Source organism: Ovis aries, chromosome 4 (assembly GCF_016772045.2).
Source record: "Ovis aries strain OAR_USU_Benz2616 breed Rambouillet chromosome 4, ARS-UI_Ramb_v3.0, whole genome shotgun sequence".
In the NCBI taxonomy this organism is placed as follows: domain Eukaryota; kingdom Metazoa; phylum Chordata; class Mammalia; order Artiodactyla; family Bovidae; genus Ovis; species Ovis aries.
In genome coordinates, this window is record NC_056057.1 from 58053486 (window position 1) to 58073848 (window position 20363).

The following is a 20363-nucleotide window of genomic DNA, read 5'->3' on the forward strand; positions in this document are numbered from 1 at the left end:
TATAATGTTAAGAAAAAATGAAAACAGTGCTTAAATTCAGTCTAACATTTGTGCCAATACCAACTGCTCCATATCCCCTTCTCCCTCCAATAATGGGTGGTTTATTCAGTCTCTTCCTGAGATTGTGGTTTGAAAAAAAAGTAGGGATCAGGTCATCCACCTATTTTATAGCTCTTGGCAGATCAGGCATACAGTCAGTACACACTTAATTGATAGTTGAATGGAATGTATAAAATTCTCATTTTCAGTAATAGGTCCTAGCTGCAAATTTGCAATGGATGTATCTTCAAATGGCTAAAATAAAGACCTAAGAGATGATAATTTTGACTTAATTCTGAGTACATGGCATACATGCTTAATTGTGTCCAGATGGACAAAGTATAACACTTTATTCTCCTTTTGGCTCCATTGGGAACAGTTTAACAATTCCTCAGACTTCTTGCAGGGAAGATGAACGGCCCCAGCCTGGACCGCTGTCATCTGCTCTCTGGCTCTGCTGATGACAGTGCTATTCCCTGTCCTCTACTGATGCCACTTTGCAGCCTATAGAGCCTCCTTCTTCCTCTGCACAGGGTCTACCCCTCACGTTGAACATTCCTGCAAAGGCCTCATTCTAAAGGGCGGGAAGAGAGAAGGAGGGGACAGAGCTGGATGGAGGGGGAGTGGGAAGTGAATGGCAGGGCATATTGTAAAAGAGGGGCTGCCAGGGAAGGAGGCAGGCAACCTGAAGCTAGATGTGGGAAGTCAGAGTGGAGCAGCAAGCAGACCAGGAGAATCCTGGAGAACTTTCTTTGGTCAGCTGGTCTCACCCTGTAGAATCTCTCATCTAAATATAACCAATCATATTTTTGAATGTTTCAATCATACCTCCAGGGCATCTGAGTTAGATGTGAATGTTCAACATTTTCAGGGTTTTTTGCTATAAAAATAATGATAAATTTCTTTTTCAATGTCAGTTTTTGAAAATTTCCCTCATTTTTCTAATTCTAAATCCTCCTCCTCCTCCTCTTCCCCCTATTTGTTATAGAAAAATATTCCTATTTAGCACTAAGTTTCCTACTTTGGGTTCCTTTGTGAAGTTTTTCCCTTGAAATTGGCTTTGGTGGAGGTTGCTTCTATTTCCTCTTGAGATTCTTATGGGTTTTCCCTTTATTCACTGTGTGTGTTAGACACATCTTTGTTTCCAACTCTTTGCGACTCTATGGACTGTAGCCCACCAGGCTCTTCTGTCCATAGGACTCTCCAGGCAAGGTACTGGAGTGGGTAGCCATTTGCTTCTCCAGGGGATCTTCCTGACCTGGGGATCTTCCTGACCTAGGGATCTTTATTTACTATGTCATGTTTTCTTCCTCATCATAACTACTTCCTTGAATTTTTTGGATTATTTGTTATTGTGTTTGGTGTTTGCCTTTTTTTTTTTTTTTTTTTGGTCTTTCTTGACTCTTGGCAAGTCCCATTCAAGTTTCTCCTGAAACAAGTGCTTTGAAGCAGAAAACCGCTCCTGGCTTCTCTCATGGCTTCTCCAGTGTCTCAGCCTCACTGCCACCAGGAGAATAGCCCTGCCAGGTTCCCCTGCCCTGGGCACATCCTGCTTCCATGAGCCTTGTCAGTTGTTACTGCTGTCATTGGCCTCCGATGCCACTGACTCCTTGTTCCCTTTGGAGACCAGTGGAGATGGGCACCATGCGCAGGAGCTTCTGCCCAGGAAGGAGGAGGAAAGGGTTATTCCCTCACCAGTGAAGAGGTTCCCTATGGACTCCGCTGGACACAGGGCTCACATGTTGTCAGGTCAGAAAGAAAAGGGAATTGAAGAGCTGGGACCTGCTCTTCCCAGAGTCTAGGGTGGAAGATGATCACAGGGTCCAGGAATTGGCCCTTTCAGGTCCAAGGGCTCATCTGCTGGTCTGACAGTTGACTGGACTTGTCATCATTGTATGGTTTCCCAGGTGTCTGAGTGGTTAAAACCTATCTGCCAATGTGGGAGACACAGGTTCGATCCCTGGGTCAGAAAGATCTTCTGGAGGAGGGCATGACAGCCCAATCCAGTATTCTTGCCTAGAGAATTCCATGGCCAGAGGAGCCTGGTAGGCTACAGTCCATAGTGTTGCAAAGAGTCAGACCCAATTAAAGCAACTTGACATGGCGTGGCATGGCATCATTGTGCACGAACCTTCTAGTCATGCCAGGTTTGGGCCACATTGTCAAGAAGACCTTAACTGCCAAATGGAATTGGTTGCTTGGCAGAGTGCTATGTCTTGGGAGCATAAAAATGAATCAAGTGGGTTCCCAGCCCTCAAGAATCTCCCAGTTTAACTGAAGGACACAGAAAACTCTCCAGCCAGTACTTACCAACTGCCTGCTGTGTGCCTGCTCTGTTCCAATGCTAGCACTAAGTTAGGGCCAAGCTCAATGTGGTTTTTTTCTCTTGGAGTTTACAGTCTTTGGGAAAATACAAGTAGCCTGAGAACTGAAGGATAAGCAAGAATTTGTCAGTCAAGGGCACTGGGAAGGACGGAAAAGAATACACTGTAATAAATGCCATCTTAGAGGGTTAGTTGGAGTCTGAAGGAGCCTGCAGTTTGGGTGACCAGGTGGCAACATATTTAAGAATTCACTGTTTACCAGTTAGAACACTTTCCTGTGAGAGCCTGTTCTCTATCAAGGCAACTAATCTTCCTCTTCTATTTGGACAGGTGATATGCTTGATCTTTTGAAATGGAGAACCCACCCAGACAAGATCACCGGCTGTCTCTCTAAATTAAAAGAAATTGATGGCTCCGAGATAGTAAAGGTAAATGCATCCTGTTATCCTTCTCTTAGAAATTTGTGGGATAAAGAATATTTAGAGGGGAAAGGCAGAGGATATTTTATTTATGCTTTTACTTCTTTATTTAACAGTTTCTGCAAGACACACTGGATACCTTATTTGGAATTTTAGATGAAAATTCCCAAAAATATGGGTCTAAAGTGTTTGATTCATTGGTGAGTTTAAATTAACTTTATACCTTAATTTTGTCTTTAAATCTCTACTTTCATAATACCATTTTAGGAATGTGCACTTAGTAGAATGAGCTCACTTGAAACCTTCCCAAACCGAAAAAAAAAAAAAAGAGAGAGAGAGAGAGAGAGAAAGAAAAACAACAAACAAACAAACAAAAAAGAAACCTTCCCACTCCCTCTGCCAAAAAAGTCTTGGTTTGCATTCAGTTTTGTAAAACTCTATTTTGTTTTGTTTTAGGTTCACATAATCAATTTGCTGCAAGATAGCAAATTTCATCATTTTAAACCTGTAATGGACACTTACATTGAGAGTCATTTTGCTGGGGCACTTGCATACAGGTAAGGTCCTTTATCTTATAATTGGTTTAGAACACTTTCTTTTGAACTTTTTAAAGCAGCACCAGTTATATAGGAAAATTTAAAAGAGAATGTAGGAAGAAATGAAGCACAGCTTACTCAAGTGTCTCTTGAGACAGTATCTTCCTTTTTCACACATCTTTTTTTGACGGCTGAAACTTATTTTGATTTAAAAAGGTTGGGGTGCGGGGGGAGAACTTCCTGAGTTCTAGTCCTGAAACCTAAAATATAATGATTTCTTCTTGCCTCTGTTTCACTTGATCTTCTCTAGTCTAAAATACCTGGTTATTTCATTTTGATAGTCAAGAGCCCCATTTAATCATCACACTCCTTGGTAATTCTGCTGCTGCTGCTGATGCTAAGTCACATCAGTCGTGCCCGACTCTGTGAGACCCCATAGACAGCAGCCCAATAGGCTCCCCCGTCCCTGGGATTCTCCAGGCTAGAACACTGGAGTGGGTTACCATTTCCTTCTCCAATGCATGAAAGTGAAAAGTGAAAGTGAAGTTGCTCAGTTGTGTCCGACTCTTAGCAACCCCATGGACTGTAGCCTACCAGGCTCCTCCATCCATGGGATTTTCCAGGCAAGAGTACTGGAGTGGGGTGCCATTGCTTTCTCCATGATAATTCTAGATGTCTTTAAGAAAGAAATATAATGGGAAAACAGCCTTTGCCATCATACCATTTTAAAGTCCTTTGTTCATTCATTTGCTAATATTTATTGAGTACCTCCTGCATGCCAGACACTAAGCTTTGTGCTGATTGTATGAAGAGCTGGCCCTTGGATGCAAGGAGTTCAGTTATTAGACTCTATCCTTTATTACCAGCTGCCATTTTAGCTGCTGGTCCTTTCTTATCAGTTCAGATAAGGCAAACAAGACTAAAAGTGAATGAATAATGACATGCTGTAGCTGGTACCTGCCTACATGTAGCCTAGAAGATAACAACTCCCCTCTTTCTGTCCTATGGGTGACATCTTCCTGGTCATGGGCCTGCTTAAATACAGCCCTGAAATGTACCCCAAAGTTCCATCTCCCCATTCCACTGCTGTCATTGCTATTCTGCCAGTTTTTTTAGTTTATAATTGTTTTTTTTTTTAACTAGGGGATAATTGCTTTTCAATGTTATATTAGTTTCTGCTGTACAACAACATGAATCAGCTATATGTATACATAAATCCTCTCCCTAGCTTCCCACCACCACCCCCCCCCCATCCCACCCCTTTAGGTCATCACAGAGCACCGAGTTGAGGTCCCTATGTTATACAGCAGCTGCCAATGTTTTTATCTTACACACTAAATACCTATGGGCATGTGCACGCAGTCATCTGTTCCCAGAGGTGCGTTGAACGGGCATGGAGTCAGGGCTTTGCCCTTTTTCCCCATCTGTGTGCTGTATAAAAGATAGTAGGTAACCAGGTAAGCATTTCATCCAGTTCTTTTGGTTGGTTGCTTCCATAGCCTGGTAAGATTTACACCTCTGATGTTTAAGTGAATGGAGTCATTTTTGCAAGACTTGACCTTCTACTGACATGAGTTTTTCAGAGGGTGATATGTTTGAGCAAGGATAGTTTTGCCCTTACCTAACAGTTTGGGCCCTTGTGTGAGGGGTCACTGTTCCAAGTGACACTGTTACTGGAAACTAGGAAACAGTGGTGTAATGTCTAAAGTTCAGATTAGCCAGGAATGCAACTAATCAGTTCTAATAAGACAAATAAGGCTCATGGAGTCTTCTTGGGCCAGAATCATGACCACTCATCCTCAGAAGTAGTGTGCCCATCAGCATCTACTGACTGGAACAACCATGAATTCTCCTTGGACAGAGAAAATTTTTAAAAATTGTGGTTTTCTAGACACCAAGAACTGGCCGCTGTTGAAGATCACATGACTGCAATCTTGAGAATTTGAGGCATGGAGGTTAATTCAATTTTTGTCTCTTAAAACAATAAAACTTCTAGAAATTACTTGGAAAAAATAAAACTTGGCTTTTCTGGAAATTACTAGGGCATGCTCTGATGGTAAGCCTTATTCTTCCCACAGGTCAGAGAATTGGCTTGTTAAGTCCATGGGGTGTGATTTGAAATGAGGAGGTAGTATCTTCATCCTTCCCCTCACTTCCTTTTGCCTCCAGATAAATATTTCATCCAAATTAGGATTTCACTGGGGAGGAAACCCTAATTAGCAGTTGTCCAAGATTGACCGTGGCAGTCAGATTCAGACACTCCCCTGGCCGGAGTCCTTTTTTCTGATATTTGTGTTCACCCATTGGAAGCGTGGCCAGAAGCAGCAGGGCTCATGGAATGTGTCCAGGTTGAAAGGAATCTCGCTGGGAGGAAATGTGGCTCTCTTCAGCTTCAGAAAAGGGGTAAAGATGGTGATATGCAGACTTTGTAAAATTATCATAACAGTTTGACAGAAACATGAGAACTGATGGAAAATGATGCCTCCTTGTGATAAAAATAAGCGTTTGATTTGTTGGCTTCTAATTGAGAGTGAGACCAACTGTACTTCTGCACATTTCCCCTGTATTTTAGAGATCTCATCAAAGTACTCAAGTGGTATGTGGACCGGATCACAGAAGCGGAGAGACAAGAGCACATCCAGGAGGTGCTGAAGGTAATGACACGCTGTGGATAGCACATCATAGCCCAACAGTGCTGCTGGTGGTGATGCCTAAGCAAATTGGCTTCCTCTGCACAGGCAGTAATCGCTGATGATGTATCACTGACATTCCAATTCAACGATCTTAATCAGTTTGTGGCTGCTCCAGAGATGATGAGATTTGAAAAGAACTTTGCCAGACTCGCCCACTGGAACCTCCCTGGCGTTAAATCCTTACTCCTCCAGGCTCTGAACACTTGAAATCTAGAAGGAAGGGTTGAGAAGACAAGACCACAGATGAGCAGTTAAGCTTAGAAGTCCCCTGTTCTTGCCTCTACCACTCTGACAGAGACCATCTGAGAACCATTTGTCTTACACTTTAAGGGCTTCCCTGGTAGGTCTGCTGGTAAAGAGTCCATCTGCAATGCAGGAGACCCCGGTTCAATTCCTGGGTTGGGAAGATCGCCTGGAGAAGGAATACGTTACCCACTCCAGTATTCATGGGCTTCCCTGGTGGCTCAGACAGCGAAGAATCCACCTGCAATGTGGGAGACCTGGCTTCAGTCCCTTGGTTGGGAAGATCCCCTGGAGGAGGGCATGGCAACCCAATCCAGTACTCTGGCCTGGAGGATGGCTTAGCAGGAATCACAATGAGGAAACCTGAGGTTTTACGGGGTCTCGTGGTTTAACACTGCCCATATCTCTGGGCCCTACGAGCTCTGTATATATGAAGATGTTGATACCTTTCTTGCAACATGTTTGTAAAGAATCTACCAATAGATTCTTTTTTAAATTAATTAATTGATTTTAATTGGAGGGCAATTACTTTGCCATATTGTGATGGATTTTGCCATACATCATCATGAATCGGCCACAGATATGCATGTGTCCCCCACATCCTGAACCCCTCTCCTATCTCCCTCCCATCTGTCAGTAGATTCTTAAGAGGATTGTGCAGTAACGGCCTTGGCAGCCTTTTGATTTCTGTAATTGAGTACATAGTATTTGATGTCAGCAGATAAAGGTAAACAGGTGTACATTCTAAAAAACAACCATTTTACTCATTACAAATTTGTCTCCTAGGGCTGATTGAAGGTAAAATGCAACTGGCAAGAAAACCTACCAGCAAAGCAGAATTATTTTTGAAAAATAGACCACCATATCTTTGTTAATTATATTAAAATTATCTGAGGATCAAAAACATTTAATGTTCATACCTCTTTAAGAATTACATAGAATTTAAAAATTATACTTTTCCTCTCATTAGGTATTACAGAAAAACAGCTCTTTCACTATGAGTAAATATTGTTCAAAAATCGCACAGGGCCTTAGTACTTAAATCAATAATTTAAAAGTCTAATGTTGTACTATAGTTTTGTGTTGTGTCATTGTTAAATAAATACCTTTGATTTTCTTTGAAACTAACATTTTAAAAATTTTGTTTTAAGGCTCAAGAATATATTTTTAAGTATATTGTTCAGTCTCGAAGGCTGTTTTCCCTTGCCACTGGAGGACAGAATGAGGAGGAATTCCGCTGCTGTATTCAGGAACTGCTCATGTCAGTTCGTTTTTTTCTTTCACAAGAAAGCAAAGGGTCTGGAGCATTATCTCAATCACAGGTAATTGTTTTTTCATCTCTGCTGAATAGAGGAAAAAATGAGTCCAATTTATTTATTTTTACATAGCGGCCTAATTGAATATTTTCTCCATCAGCATTTCATAGCTCCAGGTTATATTTGTAACTTAACTGACTTGGAACAGCCTTTTAAAAAGTCCCCCAGCTTCTGAGCACCAGCAGAGCAAAAGTTGGTAATGTCTTCCTTTGGACTGTTACCACCCTGAATGGAGAGCCTGTTGGTTTGCATCGGCCTCCATGCCAGTTTCTAGAACTCATACTGATGATTGGAGACACCCTGTCAATGTCACCTGTGGGGAGGTATTTTTCTCTAGCTAGTTTGCTACTGGAAGGACTGATGCTGAAGCTCCAATCTTTTGGCCACCTGATGTGAAGAGCTGACTCATTGGAAAAGACCCTGATTTGGGCAAGACTGAGGGCAGGAGGAGAAGGGGGCAACAGAGGATGAGATGGTTGGATGGCATCACTGGCTCAATGGACATGAGTCTGAGCAAACTCCAGAAGATAGTGGAGGACAGAGAAGCCTGATGTGCTGCAGTCCATGGGGTCACAGAGAGTGTTGTTTTGAGCAACAAAAACAACAATCTGCAGTTGTTTTCCCCAAGCCTGCCTTTTTTTTTTTTTTTTTTTTGCTACACTGTGTGAGCAGTTCCCCAACCAGGGATGGAACCCAATCCCAGGAATGAGACTGGTGAGTCCTAACCACTGGACCGCCAGAGAATTCCCTCGTGCGGTATTGTAATCCATGCACCTGAGACTCACTGTACTGGTCTCGGCTAAACTGCATGTTGTTGTGTTTTCAGCTGACCCTAATCATCCTGGGAGTTATTTTCTATCACCAGTGCTCAGCGGTTGCTGCCAAAGTATATTACCAGAAGTAGCTCTCATGTTTTGTTTAAGAACAGGATCTATCTACTTTTCAAATAGTGTGCTGAGAGGTCATTGTGCTGAGAGATCATTCTGAATATCTTTCTCTACACTTTCTTAATACTTCTTGTACCTGTTTAATTCTAAAAACTTGACTTAAAAAACTGTCAGATGGAGAAGCAACTTCTTTATTACTTTCCCCTGGAGACTTGAGACTTACAATCACTGTGAATTTGGATGCAAAAAGGGATATTAGGAGACTAGATCCTAGGAGTATTGTTGTAACTTGGTGTTGTTTGCCATTTGGAAGGCATTATATATAAAGGCAAAACACTAGAAATGTACAACCCCCTCCAATAATAATGCCGTGTTTTTCTGACTATTTGGGAGCTGTTCTTGTTGCTTTCTTCTTTGCAGAGGTGGACTTATCTTCCATCTGGGTAAGGATGTTGTTGTTCACTCACTAAGTTGTGTCCGACTCTTCTGTGACCCCACAGACTATAGCCTACCAGGCTGCTCTGTCCATGGGATTTTCCAGGCAAAAATACTGGAGTGGGTTACCATTTCCTTCTCCAGGGGATCTTCCCAACTCAGGGATCAAACCTGCATCTCCTGAATTGCAGGTGGATTCTTTTACCACTGAGCCACCGGGGAAGGCCCTGGGTAAGGATATAGGCTCTTTTATTATCATTTTGGCTTCTCTTGTTAATGATACAATCACTGAACTTTATGAGACTTGCCAGAGATCTCAATGTCAAGTTGCCAGCTAATCAAACCTTACTTATCAGCTGGTGATATTTGAAAAGGATATTACAACAGGCAAACCATATATTCCTTTAGATCAAAATTCTCAGAAGTTCACTACTTTTATAAAAACTGTTGAAAATTTCAGTTTTCATTTTGAGATTTTTCTTTAAAAAAAAAAAGAAAAACCTCTATCAAGGATATAACGTACCTAATTCATAACTGAAAAATATTCTCCTACTCTCAAGAGTAACCTTAAGTCATGGTTTCTCAAATGAGAATGTCTTGCTATGGACTCATGAGATTTTTTTCTTCTTTAAAGTTAGAGGAACATTCTTTTACCTTAGTTATGTTATGCTGAATCCTAGCCATCTCTCTGAGAGATTTGGGCTCTGAGGTACAGCCATGATATAGAGCAGCTTCCTTTTCTATATTTAACCTCCAACTGCTCCTGATTCTCTAAATTCTACCCCTCCATCAGGATAGTGAAGCAACTGGAACTTCCCTTGGACATGCAGTGGTTAAGACTTCACCTTCCAAGGCAGGGGGTGTGGGCTGTATCCCTGGCTGGGGAAGTAAGATCCCAAATGCCTTGGGGCATGGCCAAAGAAAAATTAAAATATTTTTTTCTAATAGTGAAACTTTCACACCTTCAAAGAATCATATTTGACTCTTCTTTTTCGACTGTTAGCTTTTTATCAAGAGGTAATATAGGAAACGTGTACATAGTTTCTTAGTTTGGTGCTAAGAGAAAATTTATATAAAGAAGTGGTTAGTTTTCTTCATTAAGCAAGGAGGACTTTGCCCCTCTATATTTTGGGAGGAAGGAGAATTTTAAACACTTCTTCCCATTCCAAGTCCCCTTTGACCCCGCACGTTCATAGCTCTCTCTTCTAAGATGGAAGGTGTCACTAATCTGGCTGATCCAATATGTTAGGTTTCTGTCACTGCACAACAAATGGCCATGCTGGTGTTAGATGACACCCATTTATCAGGTCAGATTCTGTAGATCAAAAGACGTGGATGGATTTTTGGCTTAGGGTCTCCTGTAGCCAAAAGCAAGCTTTGATGGCTTACCTGGAGGCTCTCGGGAGGAATTCACCTTCTAGATCTTTCAGACTTTGGACAGGAATCAGTTTCCTTATGAGGGAGAGTCCCATTTCCTTGCTGGCTGTCAACCAGAGGTGGGGAAGGAGCTCTTAGCTCTTAGTTACTGGAGACCACTCACATTCCTTGGTGTATGGCCCCTCCAATCCTCAAAGCCAGGCACAGTTTATCAAATCTTTCTCATGCTTCGGATCTCTGAGTTCCCCCACCATGTGTCAGAGAACACTTCTGCCTGGGAACAGCATCAGGGGACAGGTTTCTTGGAGATCATCTTGGAACTCTGCCTACCGTTTCCAGAGCCAAGGATAGCCTTTGGTCTGGATTCTTGCCTTCAACACAAAAGTCCCAGTTTCCTTGCTCCATTTTGGATTTTTTCCATGTGAGTTACAACTCAGCAAATTCTGTCTCCTGGAGGCAGAATAGGCCATCCCAGCAATCCTTCCAGTTGGATCAGTAGACAGCTTTTCTGTAGAGCTGATACTGCTAGGAGGTTCATTTGGTCCTCCTGGCCTAAGCCCAGCCTGCTAATAATTCTTTCCTTGGGAGCAGGACAGAAGGCTAACTCAGCTGTCTGTAGTCGATTCCAAGGACAGCTGTCTACCCTGGGAACCCCAAGAAAAGAAGAATGGTGGAAGGCATTGAGCCCTGAGACCCTGCCCCAAATTCCTATTAATTATCTTTTCTCTTTTTGTCTTGGATACCAGGAAGATCAAACAATATCGTGTTTTTATTATTTGCAGTAAAAATCTTTAGCTTAGATACCTGTGCAAGTCTCTTTCTGCCCTCCTCACAAGGTCTTTTTCTTTATCCTTTTTAATAATTGCATCTTACACTGCAGGCGCAAATATCTTTTTGAAATAAAGAGGTATAAATAAAGAATTGACACATACATTAATGGAGTTCTGAGGAACATCAAGTTAGGTGACTTTTTAGTGATCAGAAAGCTGGCCTCATTTGATTTTTTTAAGCTTCATCTTATGACTCAATTCTTTGCAGAGTGAAATGAAGGTTATATAAATATACTCTTTACCGAAAAATATCTGGTTATTAATTTTAAAAGCATTCAAGTAGATCTATAATTTTTAAAAGCCAAAGGGAGAACATAGCTGTTGACCCTAGCACCTTGAACATTCTTATGGTTCTGACATCAGAAACAGGTCTCGGCTCTTCAACACATTTCTGCTACTGCTATATAGGTAGATACCAAAGTCCACAAATTTGAATTCGATTCTGTGTTTGAATCATCAGCACATGTAGACCTGACCCACTTTCTGCTGGTGTCAGATCTCATTGGTAAATCCGACAGCTGTTGATTCTCAGCATATTAGAAACATGTGCCTCTTCCTCCACCAGGTGGTTGATCAATTTTTCTTTCCACTGCCCTCCTTTTGTGGAATTTTAAAAGGCTGAGTTTGTTTTGATGTACAGTCTTAGCCCAATTTTTAAAGTATGCCCTTCAGGGTTTGATGTTAGCATCCATTTTTTTTTTCTTTAAAAAAATAATGATCAGGTTTCTTTATTTATGTAAACAATATTGTTCTAAATACACACAGTTTTGGATTTTCATTAGATCTTGAAGTAACCTGAGGGATTATGCTAATGATCTTGTCATTTTACAGGTGATGAAACTGAAACCTAGGGGATTAAAATGACTTGCCCAAGGTCACAGAGTTGATTAGAAGTCAAGCTAGTCCTACATATAATCTTATGCCTTCTGATGTCCTATGTTTTTTCTTTAATCATAAATTGAGTGTTTTAGGGAATTAATGTGTTTGGCTTCTTAAAGGTAAATGAGATTTAAATGAGCACTTGAGAAAGCTTCTCCAAAAAGAATGAAACATAAATAATTACAATCCAGGTCTTGGCTGATCCTTCCATGTGATCACGCTGCCTTCTGCTGAATCTATGGGGGTTTTGTCCATCACTTTGCTGATGTTGGTTGTTTTACAGGATTTCCCAGTTTTTACTATGTTGTACCTTTGCATATTTTGAAAAACTGCTCCATTTTGGTATGCCTTTTCCCCCTAAATTTTGCCCTTTTAGTCTGTTTAGATTTGGGTACCAGAAGCGTTTGACATTCTATTTCCTACCATTTAAAAATATTTGTCACAGTCTTAAACTCACTGACATTTTTATAGCTGATTTCTCAGGGCATATCTGGGAATTGACTTAAATTTCTTCTTTTAAAGGCTGTGTTTCTGAGCTCCTTCCCAGCTGTGTATTCGGAGCTGTTGAAGCTCTTTGACGTCCGGGAGGTGGCCAACTTGGTCCAGGATACCCTGGGCAGTCTGCCGACCATCGTGCACGTGGATGATGCCCTGCAGGCCGTTAAACTGCAGTGCATTGGCAAGACCGTGGAAAGCCAGCTCTATACCAACCCAGGTAAGGTGTTGGGTTTCTCAGATGAAAGAGTGTCTCTAGAAAGCCATTACTTACATTTTCTAGTCATAGGCCAGCAGAAGCAATTTAAAAAGGAAACTAAAAACTTCTTTCTCAGAAGCATTGTGTATTTGGATGGTAGAATGAGTTTATTAAATAGTCAGACACAAAAGTATGGCTCTTAAAACTTTATTTCTGGAAAGAGTGAAAATTCTAATAATTGAATTGTTAATTCAGATCACAACAAGTTGTAGTGTAGGGCATGCTTTTTTCCTTGCTGTAGATTTTTTTTCTTTTAACATTCAACAAAATTAAAAATTTTTCTTTTCTGAGATGCTTACAGGAACCTGCTATAATCCTTGTTTGTTTATCTCAATTGTCCTTAGAAGTTTCCCATCGATATGTGTTCTGAAAGTGGGTGAAAGTTTCAGTGTGTTGTCATTTTTTATATATTTTATCCTAATAGCAAGGGACTACTTGCTAAGTTGATTTTGTCGTAGTTTTTTTTTGGTTTAGTTGCTAAGTCATGTCTTATTCTTGCGACCCCATGGATGGTAGCCTGCTAGGCTCCTCTGTCCATGGGATTTTCCAGGCAAGAATACTGGAGTGGGCTGCCGTTTCCTTCTCCAGGGGATCTTCCCAACCCAGGAATCGAACCCAGGTCTCCTGCATTGCAGGCAGATTCTTTACCGACTGAGCTATGAGGGAAGCACATCTTGTTTTCCTCTAGGTTTGTTTTTTTTTTTAATAATAAAATGCCAGTCTCACTTTAAATTTTATTTTAAAAAGTTTCCGTCATTATCACTGAATCAAAAGCTTTTTAAAATTATTTTTTGAGAAATCTCTTTTCACATGAATACATATACGTGTGTGTTGTATTTTTGAAATAGGTCTAAAATAGAGTTAAGAAACCATTTTTACATTATTTTATTGTGAAACACTTTAAACATAGAAACTAGACTAGAGTATAATAAATCTCAGCAATGGGAGATAGTTACGTTAGATCTTTTAAGAGATTTCTCATTATAGAACTAGGCCCTCTTGTATATACTCACTTCCTTCATATATGTTTCCACTATCATATTCATTTCTGTTTTCTATGCCTTTATTCTATAACTATAAAAGCATCATTTTTTACCTTTTCAAAATTTTTTCATCTTTTAGTCTTTATATAATATTATATTGAATGTCATTCTGTAGAGTGCTTCTTTTTGATTAATATTGTACTTTTTAATTCTTCCATGCTATTAGATATAGCTCTTGTTCTTTTTTACTGTTATATAGTAGTCCCATGAGTTTTTGTATATCATGGTTAATTTATCTTTTCTCCTGTTGATAGACTGTTAGTATGTTTCTGATTTTTTTCTGAGATAACGTTTCAATGAAAGAGGCTCCAGCCTTCTGATTTCTCCCCATGAAAACACATCTCATCCTGGAAAGAAAGATGCTTCTTGCAGTAGTTTTCAGACTGCACCCCTCAGAGCCCTAGGGTTCTTCTGCAGTGATTAGGCCTTCCTTGAGGGTGGTGAATAGGCGGTATGAAGTAGAAAGGATGAAGGTCCCAACTAGACATCCAGATTTGACTAGAATATCAATTCTGTCAATATCAATTACCAAACTAAGAAGAGTTCATTCTCCTATCAGAGGAATTGGTGATTTTTCCCTTATTTCTCTCTTACTGGCTAGATAATTCTTTGTTAGGTTAAAGTCTGACACAGAAAGAGCAACGTAGATAATGAAAACCATTTTTAAATGTAAGGAAATTATTTTTGTTCATTATTGCCCCTAGGAGATGTGTTCTGTCTGTGGACTCAGTCCCCTGTTGATTACTGATGCTCAGGAGGTGGTAGAGAAATCATACTGGGTCTCTGTGGGAGGTGGTGAGATTATTTACTGGGGCCAGAATAGAAGGACTCAGACCCAGGGAACGTGAACCCCGAAAGGCCTCCTGTGCCGGGGATTAGTGATGTGGAAGAGGGGGAGGGGAAGCCCGCTTCACGTGTTCTGTGGGACACTCCTCGTGGAAGGTAATTGTGGGGAAACATAAACTTCTGAGAAACAATGTGACTCGCGATCAATGGAACACATTGAAGCACATTCACAGATCCTAGTAAGAGGCTTGACTTCCATCAGTGCCCCCAGGAAGATGGGATTAGTGACTCACTGAGCTTCCCAGGTGGCACTAGTGGTAAAAAAAAATTACCCAGGAACCATGACAACAGCAACAAGGAAAAACCATGAATAGCATCACCAAATGATGGTGAAATCAGATTCATGTTTTAGATAAGTTTTGACCTGTTAGTTTCCTGCTGGTACCACAGCGACTACCACAAACTTAGTGGATTAATGTAACTCAAATTTCTTATGTTACATTTCCTTAGGGCAGAAGTCCAAAATGCTTCTCACTGGCCTAAAATCAGGGTGTGGATGGAGCAACATTCCTTCGTGTACTGTCTAGGGAATAATTTGTTTTCTTGCCTCTGACAGCTTCTAGAGGCTGCCTACATTCCCCCCCTCCTTCATCTTTAAAGCCAGCAGTTTAGCATCTTCACATCTCTGATGGTCTAGCTGCTTTCACTTGTAAGGACCTCTATGTTTACATGGGTCCCACCTAGATAATTCAGGATAATCTCCCCAGCTCAGCATCCTTGTTTTAATCATTTCCAAAAAATCTCTTTAACATAATCTATTCACATAACATATTCACAGGTTCCGAGAATTAAGATGTAGATATGTTTGAGGGGAACAATTTATTCTGCCTACTACATAGGGGTAAAACCAACAGTTTAAAAGCAGTGTGATGGTATAGCTCCATATATAAAAGGCAAAAACACTCAGGAGTCTATGAATTTTATTTACTTGTTGGAAGTAAAATAAATGGAACATGAAGTCCTACAGTTATATGAGTACACACATCTTGGCCAGATGGAAGTTACAAATGATGCTTTGCTGATTAAAATTATAAATCTGAACAGGGGAAAATAAAATAGGGATAAGTACATTACACGTATCAACTGGCTATGTATTGAGCTGAAGACAAAGTATTTAAGTCTTGATGGCCTTAATGACAGTTCCATTTCTCAGAACACTGAGTATGGCAGGGATAATTGCTACTCTGAGCTGAATTCTGATCAACAAAGATGAACTGGTTAGTGATAGAGAAGTGAGAAGGATCTGAGAAAGTGACCTCATTTTCTGGGGCATTCATATTAGCCAGAAAGGCATACAGAGTACAGTCAGCCCATGCTTTAAGAAAATAGATTTCAGAATATTTTTGAAAACAAGACTGTAGATGTTACAAGCTCCTTAGGAGAGATAGAAAGTTCTGAAAGTTGTCATTGTACTAGAATCATATATTAGGCTTCTCCAGAGAAGTAGATACAATTGTGTGTGTGTATGTGTGTGTGTAGATTTATTGTAAGGAATCGTCTTACATGTTTGTGGAGGCTGAGAAGTCCCAAAATCTGCAGTTAGCAAGTTGGAAATTCAAAGTTGGTGACATAGTTCTAGTCTGAGTTCCAAGGCCTAAAAACCAGGAAAGGTGTTTGTATAAATTCCAGTCTAAATCTGAAGGCAGGAGAAGGTGGATATCTCAGCTGAATGACAGGCAGAGAGTAAACTCTTCTTTACTCCACCTTTTCTTGTATTCAGAGCTTCAGTGGATTAGGTGAGGCCCACCCATGTTGGGGTTTACTTAGCCTACCAAATCACACATAATTCTCATAAAGAAATACACTGGCACACCAAAGATAGCATTTAACCAAATACCATTTAACCAATACCTCCCATGGCACAAACTGACATATAAAATTAACCAGTGCAAACCCCAAAGAGAAAAAAAGTGGAGGAGATATGCAAAGGAAGCAGTATGGCTGCAGAATACTCCCAGTTGAGCTTATATTAGAAATTAACACTCACAGAAGGCAAAGAGGGACACACAAGGTCAACACCACAGAAGGGAACAACAAAGGTAGGAAGGTGGTAGGAAGGTTCAAGCCATCTTGAGTTAAGGGGCAGAGGGCAGCCTCAGGGCTGGAGGCATTCTACAGCCAGGCAGAGTCCCACAAGGTGAAAGTCTAGGGTAGCTGACCAGACCTGAAAGACTTAGCTCAGATTTGAAATTTAAGCAGCTTGGTGTTCCATGTCTAAATCATTTGGGAGAATGGCATTCTAACATGTATACTATCATGTAAGAATGGAATCACCAGTCTATGTCTGACACAGGATACAGCATGCTTGGGGCTGGTGCATGGGGATGACCCACAGAGATGTAATGGCGAGGGAGGTGGGAGGGGGGTTCATGTTTGGGAACGCCTGTAAGAATTAAAGATTTTAAAATTAAAAAAAATAAAAAAATTAAAATTTAAAAAAAAAAATCATCTGGGGTCCAAGCAGGCTTATTTAAGGTATAAAAGTTGAGCTGCTCACTTTTCCTTTTCTCCCCACAATTCTATTCTTTCTGTTTTTTGAAGGCCAGGAAAAGGTCTCAGTGATGTTGGAGAAGACAGCTTGCCATGAGTAAAGAGCAGATTTGAAGGACAGAGGTTGAGGCAGGGGGAGGCAGAAGCATGGCGAATGGGAGCTGAGTGGCAATTGAAGTTGGGGGAGTGAGAAGGTGGGCGCTGAGTCTTCTCAGACCACAGGGCAGGCTCTGGGGGACTGTGGTTTTGCCTCCGTTTTCACTGGGCCCCATCGCTTGGTGCTTGACTTGTTCAGCAGAGGTCTGCGGTCATTCCCAAGCTATTTGCTTGCTAAGATAAGGTCATACGTGTTTTTACTTTGGGATAATTGAGCAGTTTCTCAGGCAAACCACGGTGTAGATAATAGAGGTGAGCATAAACGCACTGAGCGTGTAGTGATGAGAAGCATGCTGATGCTGCTTTCTATTCCCACAAAATGAAGAACCAGGTGTCTTAGGGATTTCGTGAGAAAGTACCCAGAAGTCATTGTTTTTTCCTTTTGCCAGGAACCCCCCAGTTCTCTGTTAGCTCTTTTGTGGACTTGATGTTCACAATGAAAAAGTAAAGGAGAAAGGGAGGAAGGTGGACTATAAGACTGTTTTTAAGGACATCTTTGTTGTTGTTTTTAATATTTGGCTGCGCTAGGTCTCAGTTGTGGCATGCAAGATCCGGTTCCCTGAGCAGGGATCAAACTGGGGCCTCCTGCACTGAGACTGTGGCGTCTTAGCCACTGGACCACAGGAAAGTCCCCGTAAGACTGTTTTTAAATTTAAGTTTATTCTAGGAACGAATGCCTCTACCTGTCCATCCCACCTCCCCCCCCCCATTTTAGGCCACAATATAAGAAAAAGGATGTGTGGTGGTGTATCTATTAATTTGACGACTTAAAGAATAAAATCTTACTACAGTTGATGAGTGCCTGTAGCTTTTCTTTCTTTGAACTTTAGGTAAAGCCGAGTTGAGTACTGACTTTTCTTGCACTGTAATTAAATTGCTTTCACGTTAGAAAATGCCACTTGCTCACAACTTTTCTATTAACCACAGCTTACATTGTAGCAGACAGGCCTTGTAAAGGTGCACGGAGTTGCAGGAATGAAGAATGCTCTTTTTCCCCTCAAAGTAGAATGATAATGCCCTGCCCACCCGCCTGGTCCCATCTCAGTGTTACTTCACTCTACTTGGAACCGACTTTCTCCTGTTCTGAAATCTGAATCAAGTTGATCCATCTTTACCCTTCAGGATTCAGTTGAACTCTCATTTTCTCAAGAAATCTCTTATCTGCCTCACCCATCCCATTATCAGTCTCATTCTTTGGCTTTTTACTTCTTGGATAACCTGACGCATCTGTAATAACTGAAGAATTGGTGATTTAGTTGTTTCAAGTCTGTCTCTCCTCCCTCATCGCAGAAGAGCATAAAATAACATGGGTTGTATTTATCCTGAAGACAGTTTTATCTCTAGCTTCCATAACAGTGCCTGGTGCATAATAGACACTTGATAAATGCTTCATGAATGCTATGTACTAGGTCATGACCAGGATCAGGATGGAGCTGGAATTGTTCAGTCACTCAGTCGTGTCTGACTCTCTGTGACCCCATGGACTGCAGTATGCCAGGCCTCCCTGTCCATTACCAACTCCCAGAGCTTACTCAAACTCATATTCATTTTGTTAGTGATGCCATCCAACCGTCTCATCCTCTGTGGTCCCCTTCTCATCCTTCCTTCAATCTTTCCCAGCATCAGGGTCTTTTCAAGTGAGTCAGTTCTTCGCATGAGGTGGCCGAAGTACTGGAGTTTCAGCTTCAGCATCAGTCCTTCCAATGAATATTCAGGACTGATTTCCTTTAGGATTGACTGGTTTAATCTCCTTGCCGTCAAAGGGACTCTCAAGAGTCTTCTCCAACACCGCAGTTCAAAAGTGTCAATTCTTCAGTGCTCACACATCCATACATGACTACTGGAAAAACCATAGCTTTGTCGGCAAAGTAATGTCTCTGTTTTTTAAGATGCTATCTAAGTTTGTCATAGCTTTTCTTTCAAGGAGCAAGTATCTTTTAATTTCATGGCTGCAGTCACTGTCTACAATGATTTTGGAGCCCAGGAAGAGAAAATCTGTCACTGCTTCCCTGCTTTTCCCCTTCTATTTGCCATGAAGTGATGAGACTGGATGCCGTGATCTTAATTTTCTGAATGTTGAGTTTTAAGCCAGCTTTTTCACTCTCGTCTTTCACCTTCATCAAGAGGTCCTTTAGTTACTCTTCACTTCTGCCATTATAGTGGTATCATCTGTTGTTGATATTTCTTCCGGCCATCTTGATTCCAGCTTGTGCTTCATCCAGTCCAGCATTTCTCATGATGTGCTCTGCATATGAGTTAAATAAGCAGGGTGACAGTATACAGCCTTGTCACATTCCTTTCAGAATTTTGAACCAGTCAGTTGTTCTATGTCAGGTTCTAACTTGCTTCTTGACTTGCATACATGTTTCTCAGGAGACAGGTATGGTGGTCTGGTACTCCTGTCTCTTTAAGAACTTTCCACAGGTGGTCGTGATCCACACACTCAAAGGCTTTAGCATAGCCATGAAGCAGAAGTAGATGTTTTTCTGGAACTCCCTTGCTTTCTCGATGATCCAGGGTATGCTGGTGTTTGATCTCTGGTTCCTCTGCATTCCTTAGTATTTTGCTTTAAGGGTGGGAGATTGAATCCACTGGATAAGAAACCTGGGCCACGCAGAGATCATTCCTAGCCCTGGGCTGTTGCCTACCTGTGTGGTACTGACTGTGTGTGCATGGCGGGAAGCCCCTAAATCATCATCAGTCCTGTCCATTCTGAGCATTTTCTGTCCACCAGTGTCAGAAGGGCTTGTTTGCAGGTTCTATTGATGTCTGTGACATTAGCAGTTAATTTCCTGGTATCTTGGATCACAAAGGCCTAAACCAACTCTGATTTCAGGGCTTTCTGTCCTGCTGGTGCTTCCCTGCAGCCAGCCACAGCCGGACCCCCTGCCCACCTGGGATACCATCTCCACATCCTGAGGCTGCCACAGAGCACCTGCTTGGGAGTCCTGCTGGTGTCCAGCCTATACTGGGACAGTTGGTGGAGAATGGCTGGAAACCCTGCATGCCCCTACAGGACTCACAGCCCTCACTCACTAGGGGACAGAGGACTATAAGGATGATTGTCTAAAGCTTTGTTGCTAAAGGGACAAAAAT

The 20363-nt window shown here is 41.4% G+C and overlaps 1 protein-coding gene across 4 annotated transcripts in view; it reads left to right on the plus strand.

Annotated features, from left to right (window-relative positions):
• DOCK4 (dedicator of cytokinesis 4) overlaps positions 1–20363 on the plus strand; it is a 471927-nt gene that overhangs the window by 318542 nt on the left and 133022 nt on the right. For all 4 annotated transcript variants that reach the window (XM_060414757.1, XM_012176786.3, XM_027968612.2 and 1 more), the window contains 6 exons: positions 2694–2791; positions 2899–2982; positions 3239–3339; positions 5891–5972; positions 7406–7576; positions 12501–12693. In XM_060414757.1, the coding sequence (XP_060270740.1) occupies positions 2694–2791; positions 2899–2982; positions 3239–3339; positions 5891–5972; positions 7406–7576; positions 12501–12693 (729 nt within the window). The remainder of the gene's footprint in view (positions 1–2693; positions 2792–2898; positions 2983–3238; positions 3340–5890; positions 5973–7405; positions 7577–12500; positions 12694–20363) is intronic.